The following is a 27,063-nucleotide window of genomic DNA, read 5'->3' as shown; positions in this document are numbered from 1 at the left end:
CAGAGCCTGGACTGCTGGGTGCTCTACTTGTATGTGGCTTTCCCTGGCAGCAGCTCCCTGGGCATTGAAGCCTCTTTGTTGTCGGCATGCAGGGGTGGAACCCCAGGACTGGGGGTCCAGGGCAGCAGCCACGTGTGCCACAGCTGCCCCGCAGAGCTCAGATCCTGACAGGACCTCCTCCTCAGAGCTCTGGGTCCCCAGCAGGGAGGCTGGCTCCATTAGGCTGGTGTTGGGGAAGCAGGGTTGCTCAGGGAATCACAGTCAGAGGGGAGGGAGGTGGGAGGCTTCTGGAGGCAGGGGTGCAGGCTAGCCGTGGGCCGGGGGTATCCATACTACTGAGACGGGCTCCGGGCAGCAGTGTGGGCTGGGGCTGGGGCTGAGACCGAGGTGAAGACTGGAGCTGGGACTGAGGCTGCTGCCTAGAGTCAAGCTACTGCCCGAGTCCCAGGCCGCATTCTGCTGGACCCTCCTGTGACCTGCAACCTCAGGAGTCTCCCAAGCCTGCAGAAAGCGATGACAAGGAAATGGCATGGTTGTCTGGGTCCCCACATCCCCCCTGGGTCCCCAGACTGTCCTGCTTCCTACCTGGGAAGGGTCTGGGGAAGGGAGCACAAGCCTGGATCTGGCCTTGGCCCTGGGAGCCCCTTCACTGTACAGATGCTCTGGGGGTACAGAGCAGGTGGTTGGCATTTGATGCACACCTCCTACTGTGCCCCATCATCATCCTCACACACCCCCCACTGTGCCCCATCACCATCCTTGCACTCTCCCCACTGTGCCCCATCACCACCCTCACACTCCCCCCACTGTGCCCCATCACCACCCTCGCACTCGCATCACTGTGCCCCATCACCACCCTCGCACTCCCCCCACTGTGCCCCATCACCACCCTCACACTCCCCCCACTGTGCCCCATCACCACCCTCACACACCCCCCACTGTGCCCCATCACCACCCTCACACTCCCCCCACTGTGCCCCATCACCACCCTCGCACTCCCCCCACTGTGCCCCATCACCATCCTCGCACTCTCCCCACTGTGCCCCATCACCACCCTCGCACTCCCCCCACTGTGCCCCATCACCACCCTCGCACTCCCCCCACTGTGCCCCATCACCACCCTCACCCTCTAACCTGGCAGGGAACCCAGGGTTACAGGAGACAGTGTTGTCCACTCTAGTGGAGAGCTGACCTTGGGTGCTGAGTCCTGTGGAAAGAAGGTGAGATGTGGTGACATGGCTCCTGCCCAGGGTTCCATAAGTACCCACGCCACTCTGACCTCTGACCTTCCTGTACCTTGGCCAGGGCCTTTCGCAACAGGTACCGAGTGCTCTGCAAGCTGCCCCGGCGGTCAGCAGGCTCTAGACCCAGCCCAGCCTGAACCAAGGCCTGGTAGGGGGCTGGCAGCAAGGCGTCCAGGCCTGGGCTCTCACCTGCCTCCAGCTTAGCCTTCACCTCAGGCCCCGCTCCCCCAGCCCAGGGCAGCTCTCCTGTGAAGAAGCGCCATGAGGAGACACACACTAGTGGGGTGGTTCTGAGGTCAGCTGTACAGTGTAGGGTGGGTCACTGACCAGTGAAGACCTCCTGGGCCAGGATGCAGAAGCTGTAGAGGTCTGAGGTAGTGGCTGGCGTGTCCCCACGGATCAGCTCAAGCGGTAGCCATGGGTACAGTTCAGGGGGTGGGGGAAGCCCTGAACTCGGGTCTCTCTGAGGGGAGCCCTGCTGCACCCTGGGGAGGCCAAAAGGTCTGGTGAGCTAGCGGTTGCTGGGAGGAGCACAGGGCAGACACGGGGGCAGGCTCTCACCTGGGCTGCAGCCTGGGCTGGCGCAGTGGACGCCCGTGTTCTAGGTGGCTCACCTTAGCCAGGCCTGGCCGCACCAGCTGCACAGCGTGCGAACTGAGGCCACCATGGACCCAGCAGCGGGCCTGCAGGAACAACAGAGCCTCCAACACCTGTAGCAGCAGAGAGGCAGGTAGCAGGCCTGGCAGGGCTCGGGGACCTTCCCCGTGGGGTCTCGGGGAATGCAGCAGGATATAAAGGGAGCCCAGCCACACAGGCTCAAAGAGCAGACTCAGTCCGGACAGATCCTCTGAGGGGCTCAGTGCCATCAGCAGCAGCAGGCCAGGGTGGTGCAGGGTGCTGGGAGGGAACAGGGTAAAGGCTGTGCCCGGCCACAGACCACCTACCATGGGCCAGCTACCACAAAGGGAACACTGAGACTCCCATCACAGCCTAGCAGTGGCAGAGCCAGCCCCAGCCCACTCCAGCCTAAGATGCCCTCCCACCTCAGCCTAAGGCCCCTCCCACCTCAGCCTAAGGCCCCTCCCACCTCAGCCTAAGGCCCCCCCCCACCTCAGCCTAAGGCCCCCCCACCTCAGCATAAGGCCCCTCCCACCCCAGCCTAAGGCCCCTCCCACCTCAGCCTAAGGCCCCTCCCACATCAGCCTAAGGCCCCTCCCACCCCAGCCTAAGGCCCCTCCCACCCCAGCCTAAGGCCCCTCCCACCCCAGCCTAAGGCCCCTCCCACCTCAGCCTAAGGCCCCTCCCACCTCACCGTAAGGCCCCTCCCACCCCAGCCTAAGACCCCCTCCCACCCCAGCCTAAGGCCCCTCCCACCCCAGCCTAAGACCCCCTCCCACCCCTTCTCCCCCTCACACAGATCAGGCACTACTCTACAGGGAGAAGTGGGGCCTTTGCGGCTAGAAGGCTCAGGGCTGGATACCAGCCAAAGCCTCCGACAACCGTGGCGGCAACTGTGGCTAGTGGCACGCGCCCTGGAGTCGGAGGTCAGCTGCGACTGGTAACCTGCAGTGCTGGAGGTCAGCCAATAGCACATCAGGGCGGGCTTCGGGGGGCTTCAGCTGCCGTACAGTGACCGGGTGGCCCTTCCACAGGAGGCTGCAGAAGGGGCAGCAGGTGAGTGACATGGCAGGGTTTCCCGGTGAGGGGAGCAGGAGGCAGGGGCCCTCTGAGGGCATGGCAGGGGCGCTCACTTGGCCATGAGGGTATGAGAACTGCTCTCGTAGGTGAGGTCGGGCTCTCCCTGGGTTGGTACCAGCTCCTTGGGGTCTGCCAGCGGGATGCCCACAACCAGTGCCGGTGGCTGCAGGCTGCTCAGCTGCGGGAAGACAGCGCGGCTTTGAGCACCAAGAGGGTAAGGGGTAGTCCCCGCTCGCTCGCCCATCCTTTACCTCTTACCTGGCCAAACCCCAGCGCTGGGGTTTGGGGGGATCTTCTGATCTGTCCTTGCTGCAGTGCCCTGGGTTTAAGAGCAGACCGAGGGTAAGGATGGAGTCACCGGGTGTGCCGGCCCTGGAGGCTCATGATGTGGATTGTTACCTGTCTGCCTGTGCCAGCCTTGTCGAGGGCAGCGAGCCACACAAGCTGTGTCCAGAGCTGGCTTGCAACCGACTCAGGGACACGGTGGGGGCCAACTCCCCACACTGCACCAGTGCTGACATGTGGGAGCGACACCACTGCAGCAGCTCCAGCACCTGAGTGGGGCACAGGGTCACACGGGGAGCACGTGCTGGCCTTGACGCCTCCACTGTGGCCTGCACACTACTCACCTCCCAGGTCTGCTTGGCATCACCCTGCTCAGCCCAGTCTCCTGGTGTGCGACCCTGGTGGTCATGCAGACGCAGGTCGCCTCCTGCCTGCAGCAGGTGCCACAACACCATCCCTCGGCCTGAGGAGGCACCTGCGTGCATAGGTGTGCTGCCATCGAGGCAGCGGCTAGGACGGAACCAGAGGCAAGGGCAGGATGGATGAGAAGGGGCAACCAGCACAGGGCTGGGTGGGAGGGGCTGAGGGGGTGGGAGGAGTCCTGGGAGGGGGGTTACACCGGCGTCAGCAAGAGCTCTGGGCAGCACTAGAATGAGATTGTCACTGGGGAGTGAGAAGGGGTTAACCCAGGACAAAGACAGCATTAGGGTGTTTGTGCCCTAGGAGTGTCGGGCACTGGGACCTGTCCACTCACTGGTTGGGGTTGGCACCAGAGGTCAGCAGGAGGCGCACAGCAGAGGTATGGCCCAGCAGCGCAGACAGGAAAAGCGCCGTCTGCCCTGCAGAGTTCTCACGATCCACCTGGACAACTGAGAAACAGAAAGCTTAAGACACTGCTCGCTCCAGATTCCTAGCCTGTCTTTCCAGCTACTAGGCAACCCACATCTCGTGTATTCCACACTAGCCTGGAACTCGCTATGTAGCCAAGGGTGACATGAACCTCACCTGCTCCCCATGTCTCTGAGTGCTGGGACTGCACGTGTGTGCCACCATGACTGGCTATGCAGTGCTGTTGATCCAACCCCGGACACCGGGCATTGCCAACCAGCGCCACAGCAACTGAGCGACACCCCCAAGCCCTAAGCACACACTCTGGCCACTTCCAGCCTCCATGGCCCCTCTTTGGCTTGCTGCTTGTCCTGCCACCACTGCCCCTGTTCTGCCCTAGCCATGCCTCCATGGCAGCATATCAATGCCTTCATTCCAGAATCCACTTCTGGGTCCCGGAACTAGTGCAGCACAGTGTGCTAGAAGCCCCATAGAGCTACAACAGGGGAGACACCTGTCTGCCATGAAAATATTCATCCCCCACAAAAAAAAAAAAAAAGAAGAAAGAAGAAGAAAAGAAAAACTATTCATCCCCCTTAGACCAGAGGTGTCAAAATCAGGGGCCAATGTGGTCCTTCCAGAACGCCTGCTCTGCCTCACTCACAGCCCTCTGCCATCTTCTGCAATGACATCTTATGTTTGTTTGTTTGTTTGTTTGTTTTTCGAGACAGGGTTTCTCGGTGTAGCCCTGGCTGTCCTGGACTCACTTGTAGACCAGGCTGGCCTTGAACTCACAGCGATCCTCCTGCCTCTGCTTCCCGAGTGCTGGGATTAAAGGCGTGCGCCACCACTGCGCCCGGCTTGCAATGACATCTTAACTGGTTTTCTACTCTCAGCTTGTATCTCAAAGGCATCGCCCTAAAACACCAATCGCTGCCAGGACTACATCATCCGAAACAACCTGTCCCAAGGCAAGAACACACTAGGATGGTAAGGCGTGTTTTATGAGGCCAGCCTGACTTTAATTCCAGATGTATTTGACAGTTTCCAGAAACTACAGATGAACTCCATGTGTGATCACACAGGCAAAAACCTAGGTAAACCTGGCTTCTTGCCAGAAAGCAGGCATGATTCAAACTAAGAAAACCTATCATATAATGGATTAGCTGTCTACCACTGGACAGCTCACTGGTAGAGCCCCTGCCTAGAATCCCCCAGGGAGGGGCTGGGGTGTGGCTCAGTGGTAGAGCCCCTGCCTAGAATCCCCCAGTGAGGGGCTGGGGTGTGGCTCAGTGGTAGAGCCCCTGCCTAGAATCCCCCAGTGAGGGGCTGGGGTGTGGCTCAGTGGTAGAGCCCCTGCCTAGAATCCCCCAGTGAGGGGCTGGGGTGTGGCTCAGTGGTAGAGCCCCTGCCTAGAGTCCCCCAGTGAGGGGCTGGGATGGGGCTCAGTGGTAAAGCCCCTGCCTAGAATCCCTCACTGAGGGGCTGGGGTGTGGCTCAGTGGTAGAGCCCCTGCCTAGAATCCCCCAGTGAGGGGCTGGGGTGTGGCTCACTGGTAGAGCCCCTGCCTAGAATCCCCCAGTGAGGGGCTGGGGTGTGGCTCAGTGGTAGAGCCCTGCCTAGAATCCCCCAGTGAGGGGCTCGGGTGTGGCTCAGTGGTAGAGCCCCTGCCTAGAATCCCCCAGTGAGGGACTGGGATGTGGCTCAGTGGTAGAGCCCCTGCCTAGAATCCCCCAGTGAGGGGCTGGGGTGTGGCTCAGTGGTAGAGCCCCTGCCTAGAATCCTCCAGGGAGGGGCTGGGGTGTGGCTCAGTGGTAGAGCCCCTGCCTAGAATCCCCCAGTGAGGGGCTGGGATGTGGCTCAGTGGTAGAGCCCTGCCTAGAATCCCCCAGTGAGGGGCTCGGGTGTGGCTCAGTGGTAGAGCCCCTGCCTAGAATCCCCCAGGGAGGGGCTGGGGTGTGGCTCAGTGGTAGAGCCCCTGCCTAGAATCCCCCAGTGAGGGGCTGGGGTGTGGCTCAGTGGTAGAGCCCCTGCCTAGAATCCCCCAGTGAGGGGCTGGGGTGTGGCTCAGTGGTAGAGCCCTGCCTAGAATCCCCCAGTGAGGGGCTCGGGTGTGGCTCAGTGGTAGAGCCCCTGCCTAGAATCCTCCAGGGAGGGGCTGGGGTGTGGCTCAGTGGTAGAGCCCCTGCCTAGAATCCCCCAGTGAGGGGCTGGGATGTGGCTCAGTGGTAGAGCCCTGCCTAGAATCCCCCAGTGAGGGGCTCGGGTGTGGCTCAGTGGTAGAGCCCCTGCCTAGAATCCCCCAGGGAGGAGCTGGGGTGTGGCTCAGTGGTAGAGCCCCTGCCTAGAATCCCCCAGTGAGGGGCTGGGGTGTGGCTCACTGGTAGAGCCCCTGCCTAGAATCCCCCAGTGAGGGGCTGGGGTGTGGCTCAGTGGTAGAGCCCTGCCTAGAATCCCCCAGTGAGGGGCTCGGGTGTGGCTCAGTGGTAGAGCCCCTGCCTAGAATCCTCCAGGGAGGGGCTGGGGTGTGGCTCAGTGGTAGAGCCCCTGCCTAGAATCCCCCAGTGAGGGGCTGGGGTGTGGCTCAGTGGTAGAGCCCTGCCTAGAATCCCCCAGTGAGGGGCTCGGGTGTGGCTCAGTGGTAGAGCCCCTGCCTAGAATCCTCCAGGGAGGGGCTGGGGTGTGGCTCAGTGGTAGAGCCCCTGCCTAGAATCCCCCAGTGAGGGGCTGGGGTGTGGCTCAGTGGTAGAGCCCCTGCCTAGAATCCCCCAGTGAGGGGCTGGGGCTTGGTTCAGTGGTAGAGCCCCTGCCTAGAATCCCCCAGTGAGGGGCTGGGATGGGGCTCAGTGGTAGAGCCCCTGCCTAGAATCCCCCAGTGAGGGGCTGGGGTGTGGCTCAGTGGTAGAGCCCCTGCCTAGAATCCCCCAGTGAGGGGCTGGGGTGTGGCTCAGTGGTAGAGCCCCTGCCTAGAATCCCCCAGTGAGGGGCTGGGGTGTGGCTCAGTGGTAGGGCCCCTGCCTAGAATCCCCCAGTGAGGGGCTGGGGTGTGGCTCAGTGGTAGAGCCCCTGCCTAGAATCCCCCAGTGAGGGGCTGGGGTGTGGCTCAGTGGTAGAGCCCCTGCCTAGAATCCCCCAGTGAGGGGCTGGGGTGTGACTCAGTGGTAGAGCCCCTGCCTAGAATCCCCCAGTGAGGGGCTGGGGTGTGGCTCAGTGGTAGAGCCCCTGCCTAGAATCCCCCAGGGAGGGGCTGGGGCGTGGCTCAGTGGTAGAGCCCCTGCCTAGAATCCCCCAGTGAGGGGCTGGGGTGTGGCTCAGTGGTAGAGCCCCTGCCTAGAATCCCCCAGTGAGGGGCTGGGGTGTGACTCAGTGGTAGAGCCCCTGCCTAGAATCCCCCAGGGAGGGGCTGGGGTGTGGCTCAGTGGTAGAGCCCCTGCCTAGAATCCCCCAGTGAGGGGCTGGGGCGTGGCTCAGTGGTAGAGCCCCTGCCTAGAATCCCCCAGTGAGGGGCTGGGGGCGTGGCTCAGTGGTAGAGCCCCTGCCTAGAATCCCCCAGTGAGAGGCTGGGATGGGGCTCAGTGGCAGAGTGCTTACCTAGCATGAATAAGTCACTAGGTTCTATCCCTAGCACCAGAAGAAAAAAAAAAATCACACTCTAACTTTGTAGATACAGAAAAGAGAAGTTGATGAAATGTAATACCTGTGTATAATTAGGGAGGAAGAAAAACCCAGGAAACTTAGATGATTATAAACTCCAGTAGCAAGCATGATACTTAGCACAAAAACAGATTTAGTTCTTTTTTGGTTTGCTTGTTTTTATTTAAGACAGCGTTTCTCTGTGTGGCTCTGGCTGCCTGGAACTAGCTCTGTAGACCAGGCTGTCCTTGAACTCAGGGATCCGTCTGCCACTGCCTCCCTGAGTGCTGGATTAAAGGCGTGCACCACCACTGCCCAGGCCGACTTAATTCTTTAAATATAAAAAACAAAGTGTGAAGGCTGGAGAGATGGCTCAGAGGTTAAGAGCACTGGCTGCTCTTCCTAAGGTCCTGAGTTCAATTCCCAGCACCCACATGGTGGCTCACAACCATCTATAGTGAGATCTGGCGCCCCTCTTCTGGCCTGCAGGTGCACACGCAGACACACATGTAGGTGGAACTCTGTATATGTTATAAATAAAATTTTAAACAACAAAAGTGTGTCCGATGGCAACAGTGGTTTGGGAGTGTAGTCCAAAAAAAAAAAAAACTTTAAGAAAAAAATAAATTTTTTAAAAATGCAGGGTGTCATTAGCACAGGCTTCTCCCAAACCTTTATCCTCCAGCCTCAGTTTCCTGAGGAGCAGAATGACACGTGCACTGTGATGGATCCTTTCTCTCCTTTTTTTTCCTTTTTTGTTTTTGTTTGTCTGTTTTTCGAGACAGGGTTTCTCTGTGTAGCCCTGGCTGTCCTGGACTTACTTTGTAGACCAGGCTGGCCTCGAACTCACAGCGATCCACCTGCCTCTGCCTCCCGAGTGCTGGGATTACGCCCGGCACTTTCTCTCTTCTCAACTAACCAAGATATTAAAATTCAGCAAACCCTCAGAGTGGGCGGAATGACGCGACTGTGGAGCGCGCACTGCAACCTGACTTTCCCACTTCTGGTGCCGCCGGTTTCCCACGGACACAACAAACACCCAGCCACACGCACGCGCCTCCTCAGGACGTTTGTTTTCTGGATCGGGTCCTCCCTTCAGCCTCCCCTCCCTGCGCCCAGCGAGCCAATCACCCACAGACCCGGGTCGCTTGGACTTGAGGGCCTGTGCCCAGGCTACCCCAGCCTCGAGGAGCCTTGTTTCTTCCCCGTCTTTCCGCCCCGAGATCGCCCATCACATCCGTCGTGTGCATTTTGTTCCATCCGGAGGCCACATTCCACCTCTGACCACAGATGGCACCAGTAACTATAGGACCCTGGCACCCAGCTATGGGGGGGTCACTGGAAGTCCACCCTCCCCCCCCCCCCTCCTGCCCCCCTCCGGCCCCGCCCCCTCCGGCCCCCCCACCATGCAGCAGCGTCCCCCCCCCCTCCCCCCTCCCCCCCCCCGGCCCCGCCCCCTCCACCATGCAGCAGCCTCTCCTCACCTCTGCGCAGCAGCCTGGCCAGGCCCCAGGACGGGCCTCCCGCCATAGCGAGGCGATGCAGCCGGCCCACCTGAGCATCCGGGTCCCTCAAAGAGCCCAGCTCCACCGGGAAGCAGCGGGGGGCCTGGGAGTGCATCTGCCTGCAGCTCCTGAGGGCAGGGTGGGTGGAGGGGAAGGACAGTGGGGCCTGCGGAGGGTGGGGGGTCCGAGTTTTAGGGTAACAGTGGGCCATTCCAGGGAGGCGCAAGGGCTGCAGGCAGAATCTAAGCCTGGGTATGAAAGGCCAAGAGGCAAGCAGGACCGTGGTGGTGCACGCCATTAAGCCCAGTGCTCCAGGAGGCAGAGGCAGGCAGATCTCTGTGAGTTCGAGGCCAGCCTGGTCTACAAAGTGAGTCCAGGCCAGCCAGGGCTACACAGAGAGACCCTGTCTCAAGAAACCAAAAAAAAAAAAAAAAAGAACGAAAGGAAGAAAAGAAAGGCCAAGAGGCTCTGGGGGTGCTGGTGGGGGTCTGTGGGCTGGGGAGGTCTTAGGTTTGAGCGAAAGGGGAGCTGGGCTGGGTCTGGGGGTGGAGTGTGGGGATGAAGTGGATGTGGTGGGAAGTTGAGGGTGCTGAAAGCTCCAAATAGAGATAGTTCTGGCTCGGCACCTACCGTTGGGCGCAATGGTGACTGCCACGTGACTGTGGTACGGACCTTCTGCGCCTGCGGCTTCCACTCACCCTGCGCTTGCGCAGTAGCCCACCCTAAGAAGTAGTTTCTCTCCTCTCCCTCCCCAAAGCCCCCTACTCCAGTCCTATAGCGGGGGAGGGACAGAGATGTCAGCCCAAGAGGTATCAGCTAGTGCCTATTCCTGCCTGCCTGCCCCAGGACGTCAGGTAGCCATAGCATCTGCCTCTCTCTAAATCTCTCTCTCTCTCTCTCTCTCTCTCTCTCTCTCTCTCTCTCTCTCTGTCTGTCTCTCAAAATTTAAAGTTCAAGTCTGGCAGTGGTGGCGCACGCCTTTGATCCCAGTCTGGTCTACAGAGCAAGTCCAGGACAGCCAAGGCTACACAGAGAGACCCTGTCTTGAAAAACCAAAAAGAAAGAAAGAAAGAAGGAAAAAATGCTTTGTCTATCTAGATACAGTACACTTGGAACAAAATTGATTATGTTTAGCTAGTCAAAATGATGTAATGCTGCTTTCTACACCTGGCTACCAGGTCTTCACCTGGTTACATTGTGAGTATGTGTGTGTGTGTGTGTGTGTGTGTAAAACGCCTGTCTTAGAAACTGCAGCATTGCCAGGCGTGGTGGCACACTCGGGAGGCACACTCCCAGCACTCGGGAGGCAGAGGCAGGCGGATCGCTGTGAGTTCGAGGCCAGCCTGGTCTACAGAGTGAGTCCAGGACAGCCAGGGCTACACAGAGAGACTCTGTCTCACAAAACAAAACAAACAACAACAAAAACAAAACAAAACAAGACAACAAAAAAGAAAAAGAAAAAAGACCAGCATTAAAAAAAAAAAAAAAAAAAGACCAGCATTATAGGCTGGCTCCCGAATCCAAATATAGCCCTGCCTGGTCAGTTTTAGTTTAGCGTTCCATAAACCTTCATCAATCTGGATCTGACGTTCAGGTGGTCAATGTGTGGCCGTTCCTGAACCCATAGCGTTAGGACTGAACACACCCTCCATTTCAGACATGCCGCCGAAGCTCTGGCCGGGGACGCCAGGACCAGCCCTTACCCAAGGAGCAAGGAGGCAGCTTCAGAGAAGTTCAGGCAGGGCCAGGGTCGCAGGACCTTTATTGAGCACATGGCCACTGACATGCTGACGGAGGAACCCTTTTAACCCTTTTAGGCTTTCCTTCCCAGCAGCCTCCGCCACAGTTCCTGGCTGAGCAGCGCTTGCTCCCTGCGGGCGCCCTGCAGCACACTCCGGTTCTCCTGGGCTCTCCGGATCAGGTAGGGGATCACTTCCTCCAGGCAGCCGTAGGGAATAGACTTATATACCACATAGCCAGCCTGCCCTGTCGGGGAGAGTGTTGGCTCAGAGAGAGAGAGAGGGAGGGAGAGAGAGAGAAATTGATTTCTGGGCATCGGCAGCAACAATTACTCCCCTGGCAGACTAGGCTCATATGATATAATTCATTACTAAAAAAATACTCTACAGCAGCCAGATGTGGTGGGTGGTGGCGCACGCCTTTAATCCTAGCACTTGGGAGGCAGAGGCAGGCGTATCGCTGTGAGTTCGAGGCCAGCCTGGTCTACAAAGTGAGTCCAGGACAGCCAAGGCTACACAGAGAAACCCTGTCCCGGAAAAAATAAAAACCAACCAACCCAACCAACGAACCAAACAAACAAAAAACACCACAAGTCAGGTTTGAGAGCAAAGTGGTCTTTGAAAACAATAATATCTCTGTCGTGTGTGGTGTGGTGTGTGTGTGTGTGTGTGTGTGTGTGTGTGTGTGTGTGTGTGTGTGTGTGTGTCTGTGAGATAGAGAGGGGGAGAGAGAGAGAGGGACGGGGGAGAAGGAACAACTTTTGGGAGTCAGCTCCTTCCTTCTTACCTTGCATGAGGAGAGCCTCTTTACAGACTAGCAGGCCTGCGAGTTTCTCCTGCCTCTGCCTCCTATCCCACAGGCGTTCTAGCCGGCAGACATTTGCACTGCTCTCTGGCTAGGCTCTTAACCCACCGAGCCCTCTACCCAGCACCTTTGTCACCCGTAATACCCCACTGAAGGAAAGGGATCAGTCAGGACCTTAAATAACACAGGCAAAATGGCACATTAAACAAGAACTGGTGGGCTGGAGAGACGGCTCAGCGGTTAAGAGCACTGGCTGCTCTTCCAGAGGTCCTGAGTTCAATTCCCAGCAACCACATGGTGGCTCACAGCCATCTATAGTGAGATCTGGCGCCCTCTTCTGGCCTGCAGGTGTACATGCAGGCAGAGCACTGTGTACATAATAAATAAATACATTAAAAAAAAAAAAAAAAACAAGAACTGGCACCAATTCTTACATAGGGCACAGCCCTGCAAGGGCCTTCAATATCGGAACTCTGGTTTGTCTGGAAGGAACTGGAGGTCGAGCTGGCGGCAGGTTCGCCGTGAGGGTTGGAAACGGTGGGGAGGGATCTGGCTGAGAGGAAGTGACCGGATGGGGGTAAGTATGGAAGTGGAGGGACGAGCAGTTCACCTACCTAGTGCCAGGGAGACGTGGTCACACATGCCCAGAAGCTGTCCAAAACAGACAGGCCCATCCAGAGGAATGCCATGCTCCCACATGCTGCAGAAAGGGTCACACCATCAACCCAGGTAGTCACTGGGCTCAGGGAACGAGTCAGCCATATTACCCACCCAAGGATTCAAACGTGGAAGAGCAGTTGGCCAGCTGGTTCCACGGTCCCACACCCCAAGGTTCAACAAGGGATCAAATGTGAGGCTGGGTCAGGCCATGCCAAACGCCTGCACAGCTTCCCCTTAGATTGCCCTAAACAGCGTAGCTACTTATGTAGCAATTATGTCCATTGTTCCAGGTGGTACAAATAAGCTTGATGGCTTCGTGCTTACAGGAGGATGTGCGTGAGTCAGAGGCACATATTTGAACATTACGTCACCCTGTATGAGGGGCCTGAGAATGTGGAGGGTTTGTTTCCATGGAGATTGGTCCTAGGACAAATCTTCCGCAGATTCTGAGAAATGACAAATAACGCTACCCCTAAACTCCATGGTAAATAGCCGCTGAAGGGCTGGAGAGATGGCTCAGTGGTCGAAAGCACTGGCCGCTCTTCCTGTCTGACTCCCAGCATCCACATGGCAGCTCACAATTGTCTATAAGCCCAGTTCCAGGGCATCTGGTCTCCTCTTCTGGTCTCTGTAGGCACCAAACATGCAAACGGAGCAAACATATACATACAGGCAAAATATCCAAGTGTATAGCATTTTAAAAATAAAAATTAAGCCGGGCGTGGTGGTGCATGCTTTTAATCTCAGTCAGTGCTGGAGAGGCAGAGGCAGGGGGATCGCTGTGAGTTGGAGGCCAGCCTGGTCTACAAAGTGAGTCTAGGACAGCCAAGGTGACACAGAGAGACCCTGTCTCAAAAAACCAAAAATAAATAGATAGATAGGTAGACAGACAGACAGACAGAAAGACAGACAGACAGACACACAGACAGACAGACAGACAGATAAAATCTCATAAAGAGCTCTTGCTGTCGCAGAGAACTCCAGATCGGTTCCCATCACCCAAGACGAGCGGCTCACAAGTCCCGTTCCAGAGACTCTGGCCCCCTCTGCTGGCCTCCTTCCGGTTCTTGCATTCATGGGTGGGCGGGCACATATACACATAAAAAAAAATCAAATCAGATCAACCAATCATGACTCCCATGAGTTCACTTGTGTCCCAGGCACTCCTCTCTGGAACCTCTCAGTCCTCCCTATGTCTCAGTAAATAAGGGACCGTGCCCTGCCACACCTGAGCCTATAGGGCAATCGCAGGCACGGAAGGAATTTTAAAAAGGAAAAAAACTTTTTTTTTTAAACAAAAGATTCTTAATATGTAATCTAGGTTGGCATCTTTTTTTTTTTTTTTTCCAAGACAGGGTTTCTCTGTGTAGCCTTGGCTGCCCTAGACTCGCTTTGTAGACCAGGCTGGCCTCGAATTTACAGCGATCCGCCTGCCTCTGGCATCAACTTCTTGATCCGCCTGCCTCAGCCTTCTGAGGACTAGAGAGTAGGTTCAAATCATCATGCCAGGCTGGCATTAAGTATTTGTAATACCCTCCTCTTGTTCCCCCCCTCACTGGACCTCTTCTTGTCCCCCACTCACCAGCCCCTTCCCACCACTGTCCTGTAGGCACAGAAGGGTTGGGGCTCCCCAGGAGCGCACTTGTTTCCCGTCCCCCAACCCCGTACCGCTTAGTTGCCTCGTGAACAGACTCTTCGTTGTGGGAGGCCACCATGAGGTGGCACAGGGGACCGTGGTCGGACACGCGGCGTAGCATCAGCTCCAGACAGCGACGGTAACTGAAGGGAGAAGCTGCGTTCAGCTCATCCACGGAAGAGGGACCAAGCCTCCCTCGCTCTGTGGGCACAAGCCCCTCAGAGCCACCTCTCCTGTCGAGGTCCCCAATGGCAGCCGGGATGGGGGTTGAGGTGAAAAGCAGAGGTTTGTTGGTTTGGTTTGGTTTGGCTTGGTTTTTAGATACAGGGTTTCTCTGTGTAGCCCTGGCTGTGCTGGACTCACTTTGTAGACCAGGCTGGCCTCGAACTCACAGCGATCCGCCTGCCTCTGCCTCCTGAGTGCTGGGATTAAGGCGTGCGCCACCACTGCCCCGGCGAGAAGCAGAGTTTTGTTCCGGCACACAGTCTCACTGTGTAGCCCAAGGCTTAGAATTCACGATCCTCCTGCCTCAGCATCTCATGGACAAGATTGACAGGCCTGTGCTTCTAACCGAGTGCTCTCTGACCCAATGGCTGCCACGTCCTCGCCCAAGATGATGTTTGCCCGGGGTTCGTCGCTGCAGCGTGGATGGATTTTTATTTTATGTATTTATTTATGTATTTTTAATTAATTAATTTTTTGTGTGCCCTTTGCCTGAATGTACACCTGTGTGCGGCTGTTGGCTCTTCTAGAACTGAAGTTACAGACAGTGGTAAGCTGCCATGTGGGTTGCTGGGAATTGAACCCAGGACCTCTGGAAGAGCAGACAGTGCTCTTAACCTCTGAGCCTTCTCTCCAGCCCTGTAAATTACATTTTATTCATTGTGTAAGTGTGCACATGCGTGCATGTGTGTGTGCACGCACACGGATGCACACACGGATGCACACATGCTAGAGTGTAAGTGTGGAGGTCGGATGACAACTTGCAGGCATGGAGCTCAGACCATTAGGCTTGGCAGCAAGCGCCTTTACCTGTGGCGCCATCTCACCGGCCCTGTGGGTGGTTGTCTTAATCTTCAATATGACACAATGTGAAATTATATATAAAAGAACGTTGACATCTTGACATTGCCACAGAACTTTAACTGAGGGAGAAAGGACGGCCCCCTGCGCCCCCAGACCCCTGCAAAGCAAGAAGATGAAAGGCCTGCGTGGGTGGAACACTCGGGAGTCGACACAGGTGGCCCTCTGTAAGTTCAAGGCCAGCCTGATCGAGAGAGAGAGAGAGAGAGAGAGAGAGAGAGAGAGAGAGAGAGAGAGAGAGAGATGACAGAGACAGAGACAGAGAGACAGAGACAGAGAGACAGAGAGAGAGAGAGAGACAGAGAGACAGAGAGACAGAGAGACAGAGAGACAGAGAGAGAGAGAGAGACAGAGACAGAGAGACAGAGACAGAGAGACAGAGAGAGAGAGACAGAGAGAGAGAGAGAGAGACAGAGAGAGAGAGAGAGAGACGGAGAGAGAGAGAGAGGGTGTGTGTGTCCCAGGGCAGCCAGGGCTATAGAGAGACCCTGTCTCAAAACAACTAAAGCAAACAAACCCTAGGTGGGGAAAGCGGGGTGAGCCCTCCCGTTCTCTGCTCCCTGACTGACGATGCAGTGTGGTGTGCATGCGTGAGAGCCACCTCAAGCCCACACTGTCATACCTGCCGATGTATGGACTCTGTCCCCTCGAACCATGAGCCAAATAAGCCCTTCCTCCCTTAACCTGCTTTTGTGAGGGATTTTTGTCATGGAGGCGATAAGAGAAGTGACTGCACCCACAGAACACGATCCATAGCACCGCGCGTGTCCAGAGACGAGGAAGCAGCCTTAGGAGTGGGGACCACAGCTAAGCTGGGCGGTTTGGGAGGGCGGAGGTGAAGTGGGAGGTTGCCCTTCAGACAGGAAACACAAGTGTCCTGAGCCCTGGACAGGAAGTGACATGGAGAGACACACACAAAGATGTCCGGCACAGAACCCCATGGCAGGTGATGAGCTTGTCATGCCAGCTACTCTGGAGGATGAGGCAGGAGGATTGCAAGTTCAGAATCACCCTGGGAACTCAGCAAGAGTCTGTTTCAAAAACAAGGCTGGGTGTGGCTCAGTGGTAGAGCCCCTGCCTAGAATCCCCCAGTGAGGGGCTGGGTGTGGCTCAGTGGTAGAGCCCCTGCCTAGGATCCCCCAGTGAGGGGCTGGGGTGTGGCTCAGTGGTAGAGCCCCTGCCTAGAATCCCCCAGTGAGGGGCTGGGGCGTGGCTCAGTGGTAGAGCCCTGCCTAGAATCCCCCAGTGAGAGGCTGGGGTGTGGCTCAGTGGTAGAGCCCCTGCCTAGAATCCCCCAGTGAGGGGCTGGGGTGTGGCTCAGCACCTTTGCTGCTGGAGGCAGGGTCTCTCATCAGACCTAGAGATCAGTGTGCCCGCTGCGTGGACCCCTAGCGAGCCTGTAGCATCCGTTTGTTTCCACACCCTGCTCCTTGGAGTCATAGGTGCGTACCTGTGGCACGCATGCGCAGCAAGTCCCGCCCTGCCCCTCCCCCGGCTGAGCTGTCTCACCTCCCCACCCCCCGGCCTGGTGACACGTTATCGTCACTCATGATTTCTCCTACATCCTGTTGGCCCTCTCCCTACCTTCGACTCGTGGACTCGTAGTCCGGCTGAGTACAGTCCTCCCTGCCCTGGAGCCGCGCCACAGATCTCTCCTTGTCCAGATAGGCGCCTCGCACCAGCTTCACCCCAAAGGCCAGGCCAGCCTGGTGTGCAGCCTCGGCATCCCGCTCCAGGCGTTTGGGGGTGTCCTGCAGGGCGCACGGGCAGAACTCAGGAAGATTGGGGTCCGAGTCCCCACTCTCAAGCCCTTCAGAGCACAACACCGACCTTCAGATAGGCCTGGTAAGTGTTCCACACCCACGGCCCGCCTTCCTCCGCGCTGTTCCAGCGCAAGGCCAGGGCGGCCACCAGCAGGGACAGTGCAGGGTTGATGAACGTATACTCCGCATCCACCAGGAGCCTCACGTGCTGGGCCCGGGCGTGCTGAGGGGGAGAGAGAGCGATGTCAGGGCCAGCAGTGTCCCTCAGGGGTGGGGGCGGGCAGTGTCCCTCGGGGTGGGGGGCGGGCAGTGTCCCTCAGGGGTGGGGGGCGGGCAGTGTCCCTCAGGGGTGGGGGCGGGCAGTGTCCCTCAGGGGTGGGGGCGGGCAGTGTCCCTCAGGGGTGGGGGGCGGGCAGTGTCCCTCAGGGGTAGGGGCGGGCAGTGTCCCTCAGGGGTAGGGGCGGGCAGTGTCCCTCAGGGGTGGGGGCGGGCAGTGTCCCTCAGGGGTGGGGGCGGGCAGTGTCCCTCAGGGGCGGGGGCGGGCAGTGTCCCTCAGGGGCTGGGGCGGGCAGTGTCCCTCAGGGGTAGGGGCGGGCAGTGTCCCTCAGGGGTTGGGGTGGGCAGTGTCCCTCAGGGGTGGGGGCGGGCAGTGTCCCTCAGGGGTGGGGGCGGGCAGTGTCCCTCAGGGGTGGGGGCGGGCAGTGTCCCTCAGGGGTCGGGGGCGGGCAGTGTCCCTCAGGGGTCGGGGGCGGGCAGTGTCCCTCAGGGGTAGGGGCGGGCAGTGTCCCTCAGGGGTGGGGGCGGGCAGTGTCCCTCAGGGGTGGGGGCGGGCAGTGTCCCTCCGGGGTGGGGGCGGGCAGTGTCCCTCAGGGGTAGGGGTTGGTTCGGGGGTGGGGAGCCAGGGCACCCAAGTGTTACCTTGGCCACGCTGTGCAAGCGTCTGAGGGAGACCTGCAGATGCCGATTCTGCTTGGCGCTGAAGCAGGAGAGCTGGAGGTTCTAGGGTGGGTCAGGGAACAGGAGTCTGGTCAGGACGGCTGGCTCCCCCCAGGACCCAAGTCCTCTCTCCCCACCACGGTAGGGCATGTGTGAAGAATTTGTAGGGAAGGCACATGCCTGTAACCTCGCGATTTGGGAGGCTGAGGCAGCCTGGGCTAATCTATGTAGAGAAAAAGAAAGATGGCCGGTGAGATGGGCCACTGGCTGAAAACAGCTGCTGCTAAGGCTGAGGAAAGACCCACGTTCCAGTCCCCAGGACCCATGTGTTGGAAGTGACTGGTGAAAGTCGCTCTCTGAACCTTCACTCACTCCATGCCGTGTCATGCCTGCATGCAGGGGTGTGTGAACACATACACACACACACACACACACACACACACACACACACACACACACACACACGTGCAGCACAAATAAACATGTAGTAAAAAAAAATTTTAAAGAGGGAAACAGGCGGGCGGTGGTGGCGCACACCTTTAATCCCAGCACTCGGGAGGCAGAGGCAGGTGGATCGCTGTGAGTTCGAGGCCAGCCTGGTCTACAAAGTGAATCCAGGACAGCCAGGGCTACACAGAGAGACCCTGTCTCGAAAAACAAAGCAAAACAAAAACGCAGAAAAGCCTTGCAGAGCTGGAGAGGACGCGTGCGGCTCTAACAGAGGACCCAGGTCCAGGCCCCCGCACTCCCGTCAGGAGTCGCGCAACCACCTGCAGCTCCGGCTTCTGGGGACCTAGCGCCCTCTTGTGGCCGCTGAGGGTGCCGCACATATGTGGTGCACACGCACGCAATTAGAAATAAAACAATTTATTTAAAAAGAAAAACCGGGAGTGGAGAGGTGGCCCAGAGGTTGAGAGCACTGCCTGCTCTTCCTGAGTTCAATTCCCAGCAACCACATGGTGGCTCACAACCATCTATAGTGAGATCTGGCGCCCTCTTCTGGCCTGCAGGTGTACATGCAGTCAGAGCACTGTATATGTAATAAATCTTTTAAAAAAGAAAGAGCCGGGCGGTGGCGGCGCACGCCTTTAATCCCAGCACTCGGGAGGCAGAGGCAGGTGGATCGCTGTGAGTTCGAGGCCAGCCTGGTCTACAAAGTGAATCCAGGACAGCCAAGGCTACACAGAGAGACCCTGTCTCGAAAAAAAAAAAAAAAACAACCAAAAAACGAAAGAAAGAAAGAAGGAAAAACCCTGCGCCTGCAGTGAGCTCGTATATGCACTCCTCACTGTCTGAGGTGGCAGAATCTGCAGTCGTCGCCTGGGCGGCCAGGCTCTGGGCATGCCTGTGGAGACTGCCTTGAGTTGAGGTGGGCGAGGCACCCACAGTAGGTAGCACTGGATTCCATACGGGGAGAAAAGGGGCTGGGAAGCAGGGAGCCAGTGCTTGTGGCCCCTGTTTTCTGATCCCAGGGATGCCATGTGACCAGCTGCCTCGAGCTCGCTGCCGCCCAGTTTTCCCCCCGAAGCCCAGGTAAACCCGTTCTCCCCTACACTCCTGTCAGAGTCTCTTACCACAGTCCCAGGCAAAGACACCCATCTCCTCACCAAGGCTGCAGAGCGACTGTGTATGTGGCGTTCGTAGTGCATTTGGTGTGACAAGTCACCCAGAGAGGGTTAAAGCGCACAGGAGGATGTGCGCAGGTTATATGCAGACACCATGCTGCCATTGTCTTGTGCGGTGGACTTGAGGCACGTGCTTGAGAGCACACACACACACACACACACACACACACACACACACACCATACTCACGCATGAACGCACGTGATACACGGGTGCACACATATGCACATGTGTGCACAATGCACACACAAACAGAAATAGGATACTAGGATGATAGACAAAAAAAGAAAGAAAGAAAGAAAGAAGAAAGAAAGAAAGTATAGTAATCCCATGTCTGGGGAGGCTGAGAAGGCAGATTCCAAGTTCCAGGCCAGTCTGGGCTACATGGTAAGATCCCATTTCAAAACACAGACACAGACACAGACACACACACACACACACACAGAGAGAGAGAGAGAGAGAGAGAGAGAGAGAGAGAGAGAGAGAGAGAGAGAGAGAACCCCATTGGTTTATGTGCAGCAAGTACACACCAGTGTAGCTGCTGATTAACTGGAAAAAAAAAAAAACTTATTTTCACAGTAACACATGCCTGTATCTCAAGCAACTTGGGAGGTGGAGGCAAGAGTTCAAAGTCACACCTGTCTATACAAAGAGTTCAAGACCAGCCTGGGATACATAAGACCCTGTCTTAAAAACAAAACCAACATCACCAAAAATATATGTATAGTGGGTTTTTTTTTGTGTTTTTTGTTTTGTTTTTGGCTTTGGTTGTGTTGTTTGAGACAAGGTTTCTCTGTGTAGCCCTGGCTGTCCTGGACTCACTTGGTAGACCAGGCTGGCCTCGAACTCACAACGATCTGCCTGCCTCTGCCTCCAGAGTGCTGGGATTACAGGCGTGCGCCATCGCGCTCTGCTTGTATAGTTTTTTGTTTTGTTTTTTAAATTATGTGCATGGATGTTTTGCCTGCAGGCTTGTGTGTGTGCACGCCAGGGATGCCTGGCACCTGCGGAGGTCCAGAGAGGCGGCTGCTTTCTCTGCAACTGCAGTTATGGGTGGTTGCGAGCCACCACCTGGGCGCTGGAAATCAAACCTGGGTCCTCTGCCGAGCCATCGCTCCTGCCTCTCACTATATAGCCCAGGCTGACCTCAATGACTAATCATCCTCCTGCCTCAGTTTCCCATGTGCTGGGATTCCAGGGCCACGCTCAGCAACTGACCAAACACTCATGTCCTGTCCTCAGGAGACCCCTCACCCCCCCTCCCGCCCCTAGAGCCCAACCAGGTCAACCATGTCCTCAGGGCACTGTGTTCTTTACCTGGCCTGAGTCCATGGCTTCTGCCAGCCTCTCAGGGCTCAGCTCCGAGGAGCCTTCTGGCCTCTGGATCCAAGCCGACAGCTCCTTCTGAAATGGGGCAGCAACTGGCCATGGTGATGGGGTCCTGGTGGGCGGCCACACCTGTATCCCCACCCCTCTCACCCCCACCCCACCCCGTCTCACTTGTCACTTACACAAAGCTGAGTGCTAGTTAGCGCCGTCATCTTCAGCTGCATGAGGCTGCTCCTAGCTGGGCCAGGGCCATCCGCGAGGGCTCGTGACAAGTCCACACACCGCAGCATGGTGCTGAGGTTCCCCTCATACCAGGCCTCACTGCACCACCAGTGGAGGTCAGTCAGAGCTTCCAGAGCCTGGGAGCTCCCCACCCCGCCCCCGCTTCCTGCCATAATCCCATCCCCCCTTGGACCCTGGCCCCTCTATACCCACCTGTTCTTGGTGGCCGACTCTGGTTCCTCTTCGGTCGGCACTGCCAACAGGGGCTGGAGTCCCAGGGCCCCCAGCTGCTGGACACAGCCCCTTACCTCCTCTGCTGTCTCCCCAGCCACAAACTGCCCGTAGACCGATGCTCGGAGAAGCGCGCCCGAGAGCCGAGAGCCCAGGAGCCTCTGAGACCAGGCCTGAAACTGGGTGACAGGGAGTGAGGGCTCAGGCGCGAGGTCTGGGGGAGACTGCCAGGCCAGGCCTTGTGCCTACTGCTCACCGCTAGTCCATGGGTGACCAAGGGGGGCCAGGCGCAGAGACGAAGCACCAGCAAAGCCCGTGCCAGTTCTGCCGTTCCCTTGAGGTGGAAGGCCCTGCCATCAAAGCACAGGGCCTGCCAGCCACCTGCAGCGGGTCTGGAGCGGCAGTGGAGCGGCAGAGGTGTCCAGACCATTCTAAGTCCCTCCCTACCACCGCACAGGGGCAAGAGGCCAGGCAGACCGACAGCAGGGGTACCAAATGCCTCTTGCCCATCTGGGGGGCAGTGACTAATTAACTGGGTAAATCTTTAGGATAGCAGACTCTTGGGGGTGCGTGGGGGGGTAGATGGTTAATAATTAACGGTTAGGGACAGAGGTCAGAATAACAGGACAACCCCCCCCACAACACACACACCAGTGGCAGTCCCCAACATAACCTTCAGCCCAACAGGACAACGAGCTCAGGAGGCTCAGCCTGCACAGCATCTGGGCCGCAGAGCAGCAGGGGACTCCAGGCTCAAGGCAGCAGGGCTTTTGCTATCCCAGCTGAGTAACCTCACCTCTCCTGTTACAGTTATTGCATCTTACAGGGAGGCGCAAGCACAGAGTTTTTGCATAGACCGGACTGCGCGACTGCGCACGCAGAGCCCACGGTCCCCGCTGCCCACGCTAAACGTGGAGTCTACAGAACCTGAAGTTGGGCATCAGAGGGGAAATGTCCTTTAACGGCCCTAACGTCAAATGAAGACAAGGCAAATGTCCGCCGGACAGGACTGGGTGATGACATCGAGGTGTCCACAGGGGGACTCAGGCAATGGGCTGCACAGCAAATGAAAAGAATTAGTACGCCACCAAGTCTTTCTCTTTCTACCAGGCGTGGTGGCGCACGCCTTTAATCCCAGCACTCGGGAGGCAGGGGCAGGAGGATGGTTGTGAGTTCGAGGTTAGCCCGGTCCACAAAGCGAGTCCAGGACAGCCAAGGCTGCACAGAGAGACCCTGTCTCGGGGGGGGGGGGGGGAAAGAATTATTTCTCTTTCCTTACGAGTATTTGTTTTTATTTCATAGCGAATGAGTGTTTTGCATGCAGTTCCCTCAGTGGCCAGAAGAGGGCATCAGATCCTCTGGACCGGGAGCTCTACAATGTTGTGCGCTGCCCGGTGGGTGCTGGGAGACAGACTTCAGGGCTCTGCGAGAGCACCCAGTGCTTTGAACTGTCAAGCCATCTCTCCAGCCCTTGGTTGCTTGTTTCTAAAAAAAAATTTTTTTAACCCGCCAAGCCGTTATGTTTGTACATTATGCAAACGTTTTCCACTGACACATGCCTGCATTTAAAAAATAAAATAAAATTTAAATGATTTACTGATCTTTATTTTTTTCACTTTCCATTGCACTGGTGTTTTGCCTGCACATATGTCTGTGCGATGCCGTCCCATCTCCTGAAACTGGAATTACAGACAGTTTTGAGCTGCCGTGTAGGGATTAAACCTGGGTCCTCTGGGAGAGCAGCCAGTGCTGTTAACCACTGAGCCGTCTCTCCAGTCCCTAGGGTATTTCTAATATTTATTTATTTATTTTTGAGACAAGGTTTCTCTGTGTAGTCTTAGCTGTCTCGGACTCGATTTGTAGACCAGGCTGGCCTCAAACTCACAGCAATTCACCTGCCTCTGCCTCCTGAGTGCTGGGATTAAAGGCGTGTGCCACCACACTCTGTGTATTTATTTATTTATTGTTATTTTTTATTTTAATTGCAGATTCCATTGGGTGGGACTCCCGTGGGGTCAGAGACTCGTTAAAGCAAGGAGGTGGAGCTAACCATGGCTCCGGAGGAAGAAAGTGTTCTCTCTCCAAGCACTGGGAGCGCCAAGTTAGGGGTGGGGGAGTGTGAAATTGAAAAAGGAGCCAGGTGTGGTGGCTCACGCCTGTAATCCAAGCACAGAAGAGGACTAAGCAGGAGAACTATCTTGAGACCTTGCCTCAAAAGACAAATACAAGGGCTGGAGAGACAGCTCAGAGGTTAAGAGCATTGGCTGCTCTCCCAGAGGTCCTGAGTTCAATTCCCAGCAACCACATGGTGGCTCACAGCCATCTATAGTGATATCTGGCGCCCTCTTCTGGCCTGCGGGTGCACATGCAGGCAGAGCTCTGTATACATAATAAATAAATAAATATTAAAAAAAAAAAAAAAAAAAAAAGACATCTTAATGGGTACAGGTGCCCGTTGGCAAGTTTGGTGACCTGGGTTCAGTCCTTGGGTGGGACGCATAAGGTGGACAGCGAGACTGGACCCCCCGCAAGCTGTCCTGCCGATGGGCATCTATACTCTGTGGCAAGTGTGTGTGGCACACAGTCACATAAAATAGACTAATGTAATCATTAGGAAAACCAGTCGAGACGACACCAAGTGTGAGGGAGAAGGGCCTGGATGATGGAGCGTGCAGTGCCCGCCAGCTCACACAACGCACAGCGGGCTGCTAAGTGCTCGGAGTGGGAGGTTCCAGATTCTTTTGTTTTGAGAAGGCGGGAAAGGGGGGGGGTCCCACTGCACAGCCTAAGCCAACCTGTAACTTAGATGTAGTCCATGTTGGTTGGGAACTCACCATTCTATTTTTTTCTTTTTCTTTTTATTTATTTATCTTTTTATTTATTTATTTTTGGTTTTTCCAGACAGGGTTTCTCTGTGTAGCCTTGGCTGTCCGGGACTTGCTTTGTAGACCAAGTTGGCCTCGAACTCACAGCAATCTGCCTGCTTCTGCCTCCCTAGTGCTGAGATTACAGATGTGCGCCACCTGCCCTGCCCTGCCCTGGGGAGATGTCTTAATTACTTCTTAATTACTTGCCAGCCTCGGTTCCCGCCATCCCCAGCCTTGAACTTGATTTTGCACATTATGGAATTAACAATGTAACTATTTGACATCAAGACAACCCTCCCCACCCTCCCTTTGGTGTTTGAAAAGTGGACCTGCAGCTTGGTTTGAAATTTGTACTGTCTCTATCACTAATAAAGTTATGGCTTCTTGTTGGAAAAAAAAAAAAAAAAAGAGAGTCCCTCCCATCAATGTACTCCTGGAAATCCTCTGCCTTAACCCCTCCCCCCGCATGACTATAGAATACACCCAAGACCAGGCTCACACCCCATGACTATAGAATACACCCCCTGCCCAGTTCTAACAGGAACCTCCAAAACTCAATACACCTCTGGTTGATGCGAGGACTACATCAGGTCTGTTCAAACGTGCCAGTACCACCCCCTAGCGGATGTTTCCGGAAAATGCACAAACGTCGGCGTGCTTTATTAGTAGGCTGGAGTCTGTACTCTTTCTTCTCCACACAATCTCACCCCGGAGAAACCCATTTGTTATATTTTCCTCTTTGGATAGCCCACCCCTAAAATGTTACCGTAGCTTGGAGTGGCGGCGCACACCTTTAATGGCAGCACTCGGGCGTCAGAGGCAGGCGGATCGCTGTGAGTCCGAGGTCAGCCTGGTTTACAAAGTGAGACCTTGTCTCAAAAAAAAATTATCTGTCCTCCATACATGCCACGGTGGCACACACTGTCCAGGACATGAACATGCGTACACACAGAGAGAGTAAACACGTAAATAAATGCATTGTTGTTCTGTTGTTGGTTGTTTTTTCAAGGGCAGCCTTGGCTTGTCCTGGACTCGCTTTGTAGACCAGGCTGGCCTCGAACTCACAGCGATGCCCCTGCCTCTGCCTCCCAAGTGCTGGGATTTAAGGTGTGTGCCACCACCGCCCGGCCTACTTCTAACTTTTATTCTGCATGACCCACATTCCTCAAGTATCAACATTTGAGTTTGGTCTAATCCCTTCCTGTCTCTTCCTGTGTGCACCTTTCTACCTTGGAAATAAGTCGAAGCAACCGTACTCTCTCATATCTAAGTGTGTGCCAGTGTGTGGCTCCCAGACTTTGCCCACAGATGAAGTCGCAAATGTCCACTCACTTGTACGCTCCTCTGCTGGAATGTGTTCCTGTTTGTGTGTGAGCTTGTATGTGTCTCACAAACTGTGGAACACAAAGCAAACAGCTAAGATCTGGCAACGGTCTATAATTTTGCTTATTATTATTAGCTAACTCAGATGTAACTGAACTCAACCAGGGTTTTTGTTTTGTTATACTGGGGATTGAATCCAAGGCTTTGTGCATGCCAGGAAACAGCTCTACTCTTGAGCCACACCCCCAGCCCCTCACTGGGGGATTCTAGGCAGGGGCTCTACCACTGAGCCACACCCCAGCCCCTCACTGGGGGATTCTAGGCAGGGGCTCTACCACTGAGCCACACCCCCAGCCCCTCACTGGGGGATTCTAGGCAGGGGCTCTACCACTGAGCCACACCCCAGCCCCTCACTGGGGGACTCTAGGCAGGGGCTCTACCACTGAGCCACACCCTAGCCCCTCACTGGGGGACTCTAGGCAGGGGCTCTACCACTGAGCCACACCCCAGGCCCTCCCTGGGGGATTCTAGGCAGGGGCTCTACCACTGAGCCACACCCCAGCCCCTCACTGGGGGATTTTAGGCAGGAGCTCCACCACTGAGCCACACCCCAGCCCCTCACTGGGGGATTCTAGGCAGGGGCTCTACCACTGAGCCACACCCCAGCCCCTCACTGGGGGATTCTAGGCAGGGGCTCTACCACTGAGCCACACCCCAGCCCCTCACTGGGGGACTCTAGGCAGGGGCTCTACCACTGAGCCACGCCCCAGCCCCTCACTGGGGGACTCTAGGCAGGGGCTCTACCACTGAGCCACACCCCAGCCCCTCACTGGGGGATTCTAGGCAGGGGCTCTACCACTGAGCCACACCCCAGCCCCTCACTGGGGGATTCTAGGCAGGGGCTCTTCTGCCAAGTCACCTCCACAGCCTGTCCCTTTTAATTTTGAAGCTTTTAAATGTATTGTCTGTTACGAGTCAGAGTTTCAGTATGTAGCTGGGACGTCATTAGGTTGTAAGTCTCAAACTTATAGACTAGCCTCTTGCTCTCAAGAGCTAGGGTCAAAGGTCTGGCCGCCACACAGGTTAAATTTATTTTATTTCTAGCTGTGTGTATACATATGTGCCTTGTTGTGGGTATGTGCACATCAGTGCCGGTGCCCATGACAGTCAAAAGGAAACACCGGGTTCCCTGGAGCTGAAGGTATGTGAGTCACCTGATCTGGGTGCTGGGAACCAAACGCAGGTCCTCTGCAAGAGCAGTAGCTGCTGTTGGAGCTCTTAAGCCCTGAGCCGTCTTTCCAGCTCCTATATTTTTGGTGGCACAGGCTGGGCTTGAACTTGTTATCCTCCTGCCTCAGCCTCCTGCTGAGTGACAGCGGCGGGCCACCGTGCCCGGCTGTTGTACGAGTGTGCATGATGCCAGGGCTGGCTGCAGCCTGCGACCCATACCCTCACACACGCTGAGGCATACGCTCTCCCACTGAGCGCGCCCCCTCGGCAGGCTCGGAATAGATTTTTAAAAATATTTTAAAATTAAAAAAAAATTTATGTGCGTTGGTGTGGGGGGGGTGTCAGATCTTGGAGTTATGGACAGTTGTGAGCTGCCATGTGGGTGCTGGGAATTGAACCCAGGGTCCTTTGGAAGAGCAGG

At 56.3% G+C, this 27,063-nt stretch overlaps 3 protein-coding genes across 3 annotated transcripts; all 3 read right to left on the bottom strand.

The window, feature by feature from the left end:
• Positions 1-306: 306 nt before the first annotated feature.
• Positions 307-2,191, bottom strand: LOC127203279 (inactive serine/threonine-protein kinase TEX14-like). Its single transcript, XM_051162069.1, has 6 exons — positions 1,859-2,191; positions 1,572-1,755; positions 1,297-1,490; positions 1,135-1,207; positions 586-662; positions 307-501 (listed from the first exon to the last, which is right to left on the bottom strand). Exons 1-6 carry the CDS (start codon positions 2,189-2,191, stop codon positions 307-309), a joined length of 1,056 nt encoding a protein of 351 aa, XP_051018026.1.
• Positions 2,192-3,337: 1,146 nt separating this feature from the next.
• LOC127203278 (inactive serine/threonine-protein kinase TEX14-like) lies at positions 3,338-9,314 on the bottom strand. The gene is made up of 3 exons (XM_051162068.1): positions 9,173-9,314; positions 3,982-4,096; positions 3,338-3,737 (listed from the first exon to the last, which is right to left on the bottom strand). The coding sequence occupies exons 1-3, from the start codon at positions 9,306-9,308 to the stop codon at positions 3,338-3,340; spliced, it is 651 nt and encodes a 216-aa protein (XP_051018025.1). The 5' UTR covers positions 9,309-9,314.
• A 1,671-nt stretch (positions 9,315-10,985) lies between these two features.
• Prodh2 (proline dehydrogenase 2) lies at positions 10,986-21,658 on the bottom strand. Its single transcript, XM_051162801.1, has 10 exons — positions 21,479-21,658; positions 21,205-21,401; positions 20,952-21,090; positions 20,758-20,844; positions 17,798-17,878; positions 16,947-17,102; positions 16,701-16,867; positions 14,066-14,176; positions 12,352-12,437; positions 10,986-11,179 (listed from the first exon to the last, which is right to left on the bottom strand). The coding sequence occupies exons 1-10, from the start codon at positions 21,650-21,652 to the stop codon at positions 11,007-11,009; spliced, it is 1,371 nt and encodes a 456-aa protein (XP_051018758.1). The 5' UTR covers positions 21,653-21,658; the 3' UTR covers positions 10,986-11,006.
• Between the last annotated feature and the right edge of the window lie 5,405 nt (positions 21,659-27,063).

Source organism: Acomys russatus, chromosome 19 (genome assembly GCF_903995435.1).
Source record: "Acomys russatus chromosome 19, mAcoRus1.1, whole genome shotgun sequence".
NCBI lineage: Eukaryota > Metazoa > Chordata > Mammalia > Rodentia > Muridae > Acomys > Acomys russatus.
Note: the sequence above shows the minus strand (reverse complement) of the source record. Positions and strands in the feature narration are given on the sequence as shown.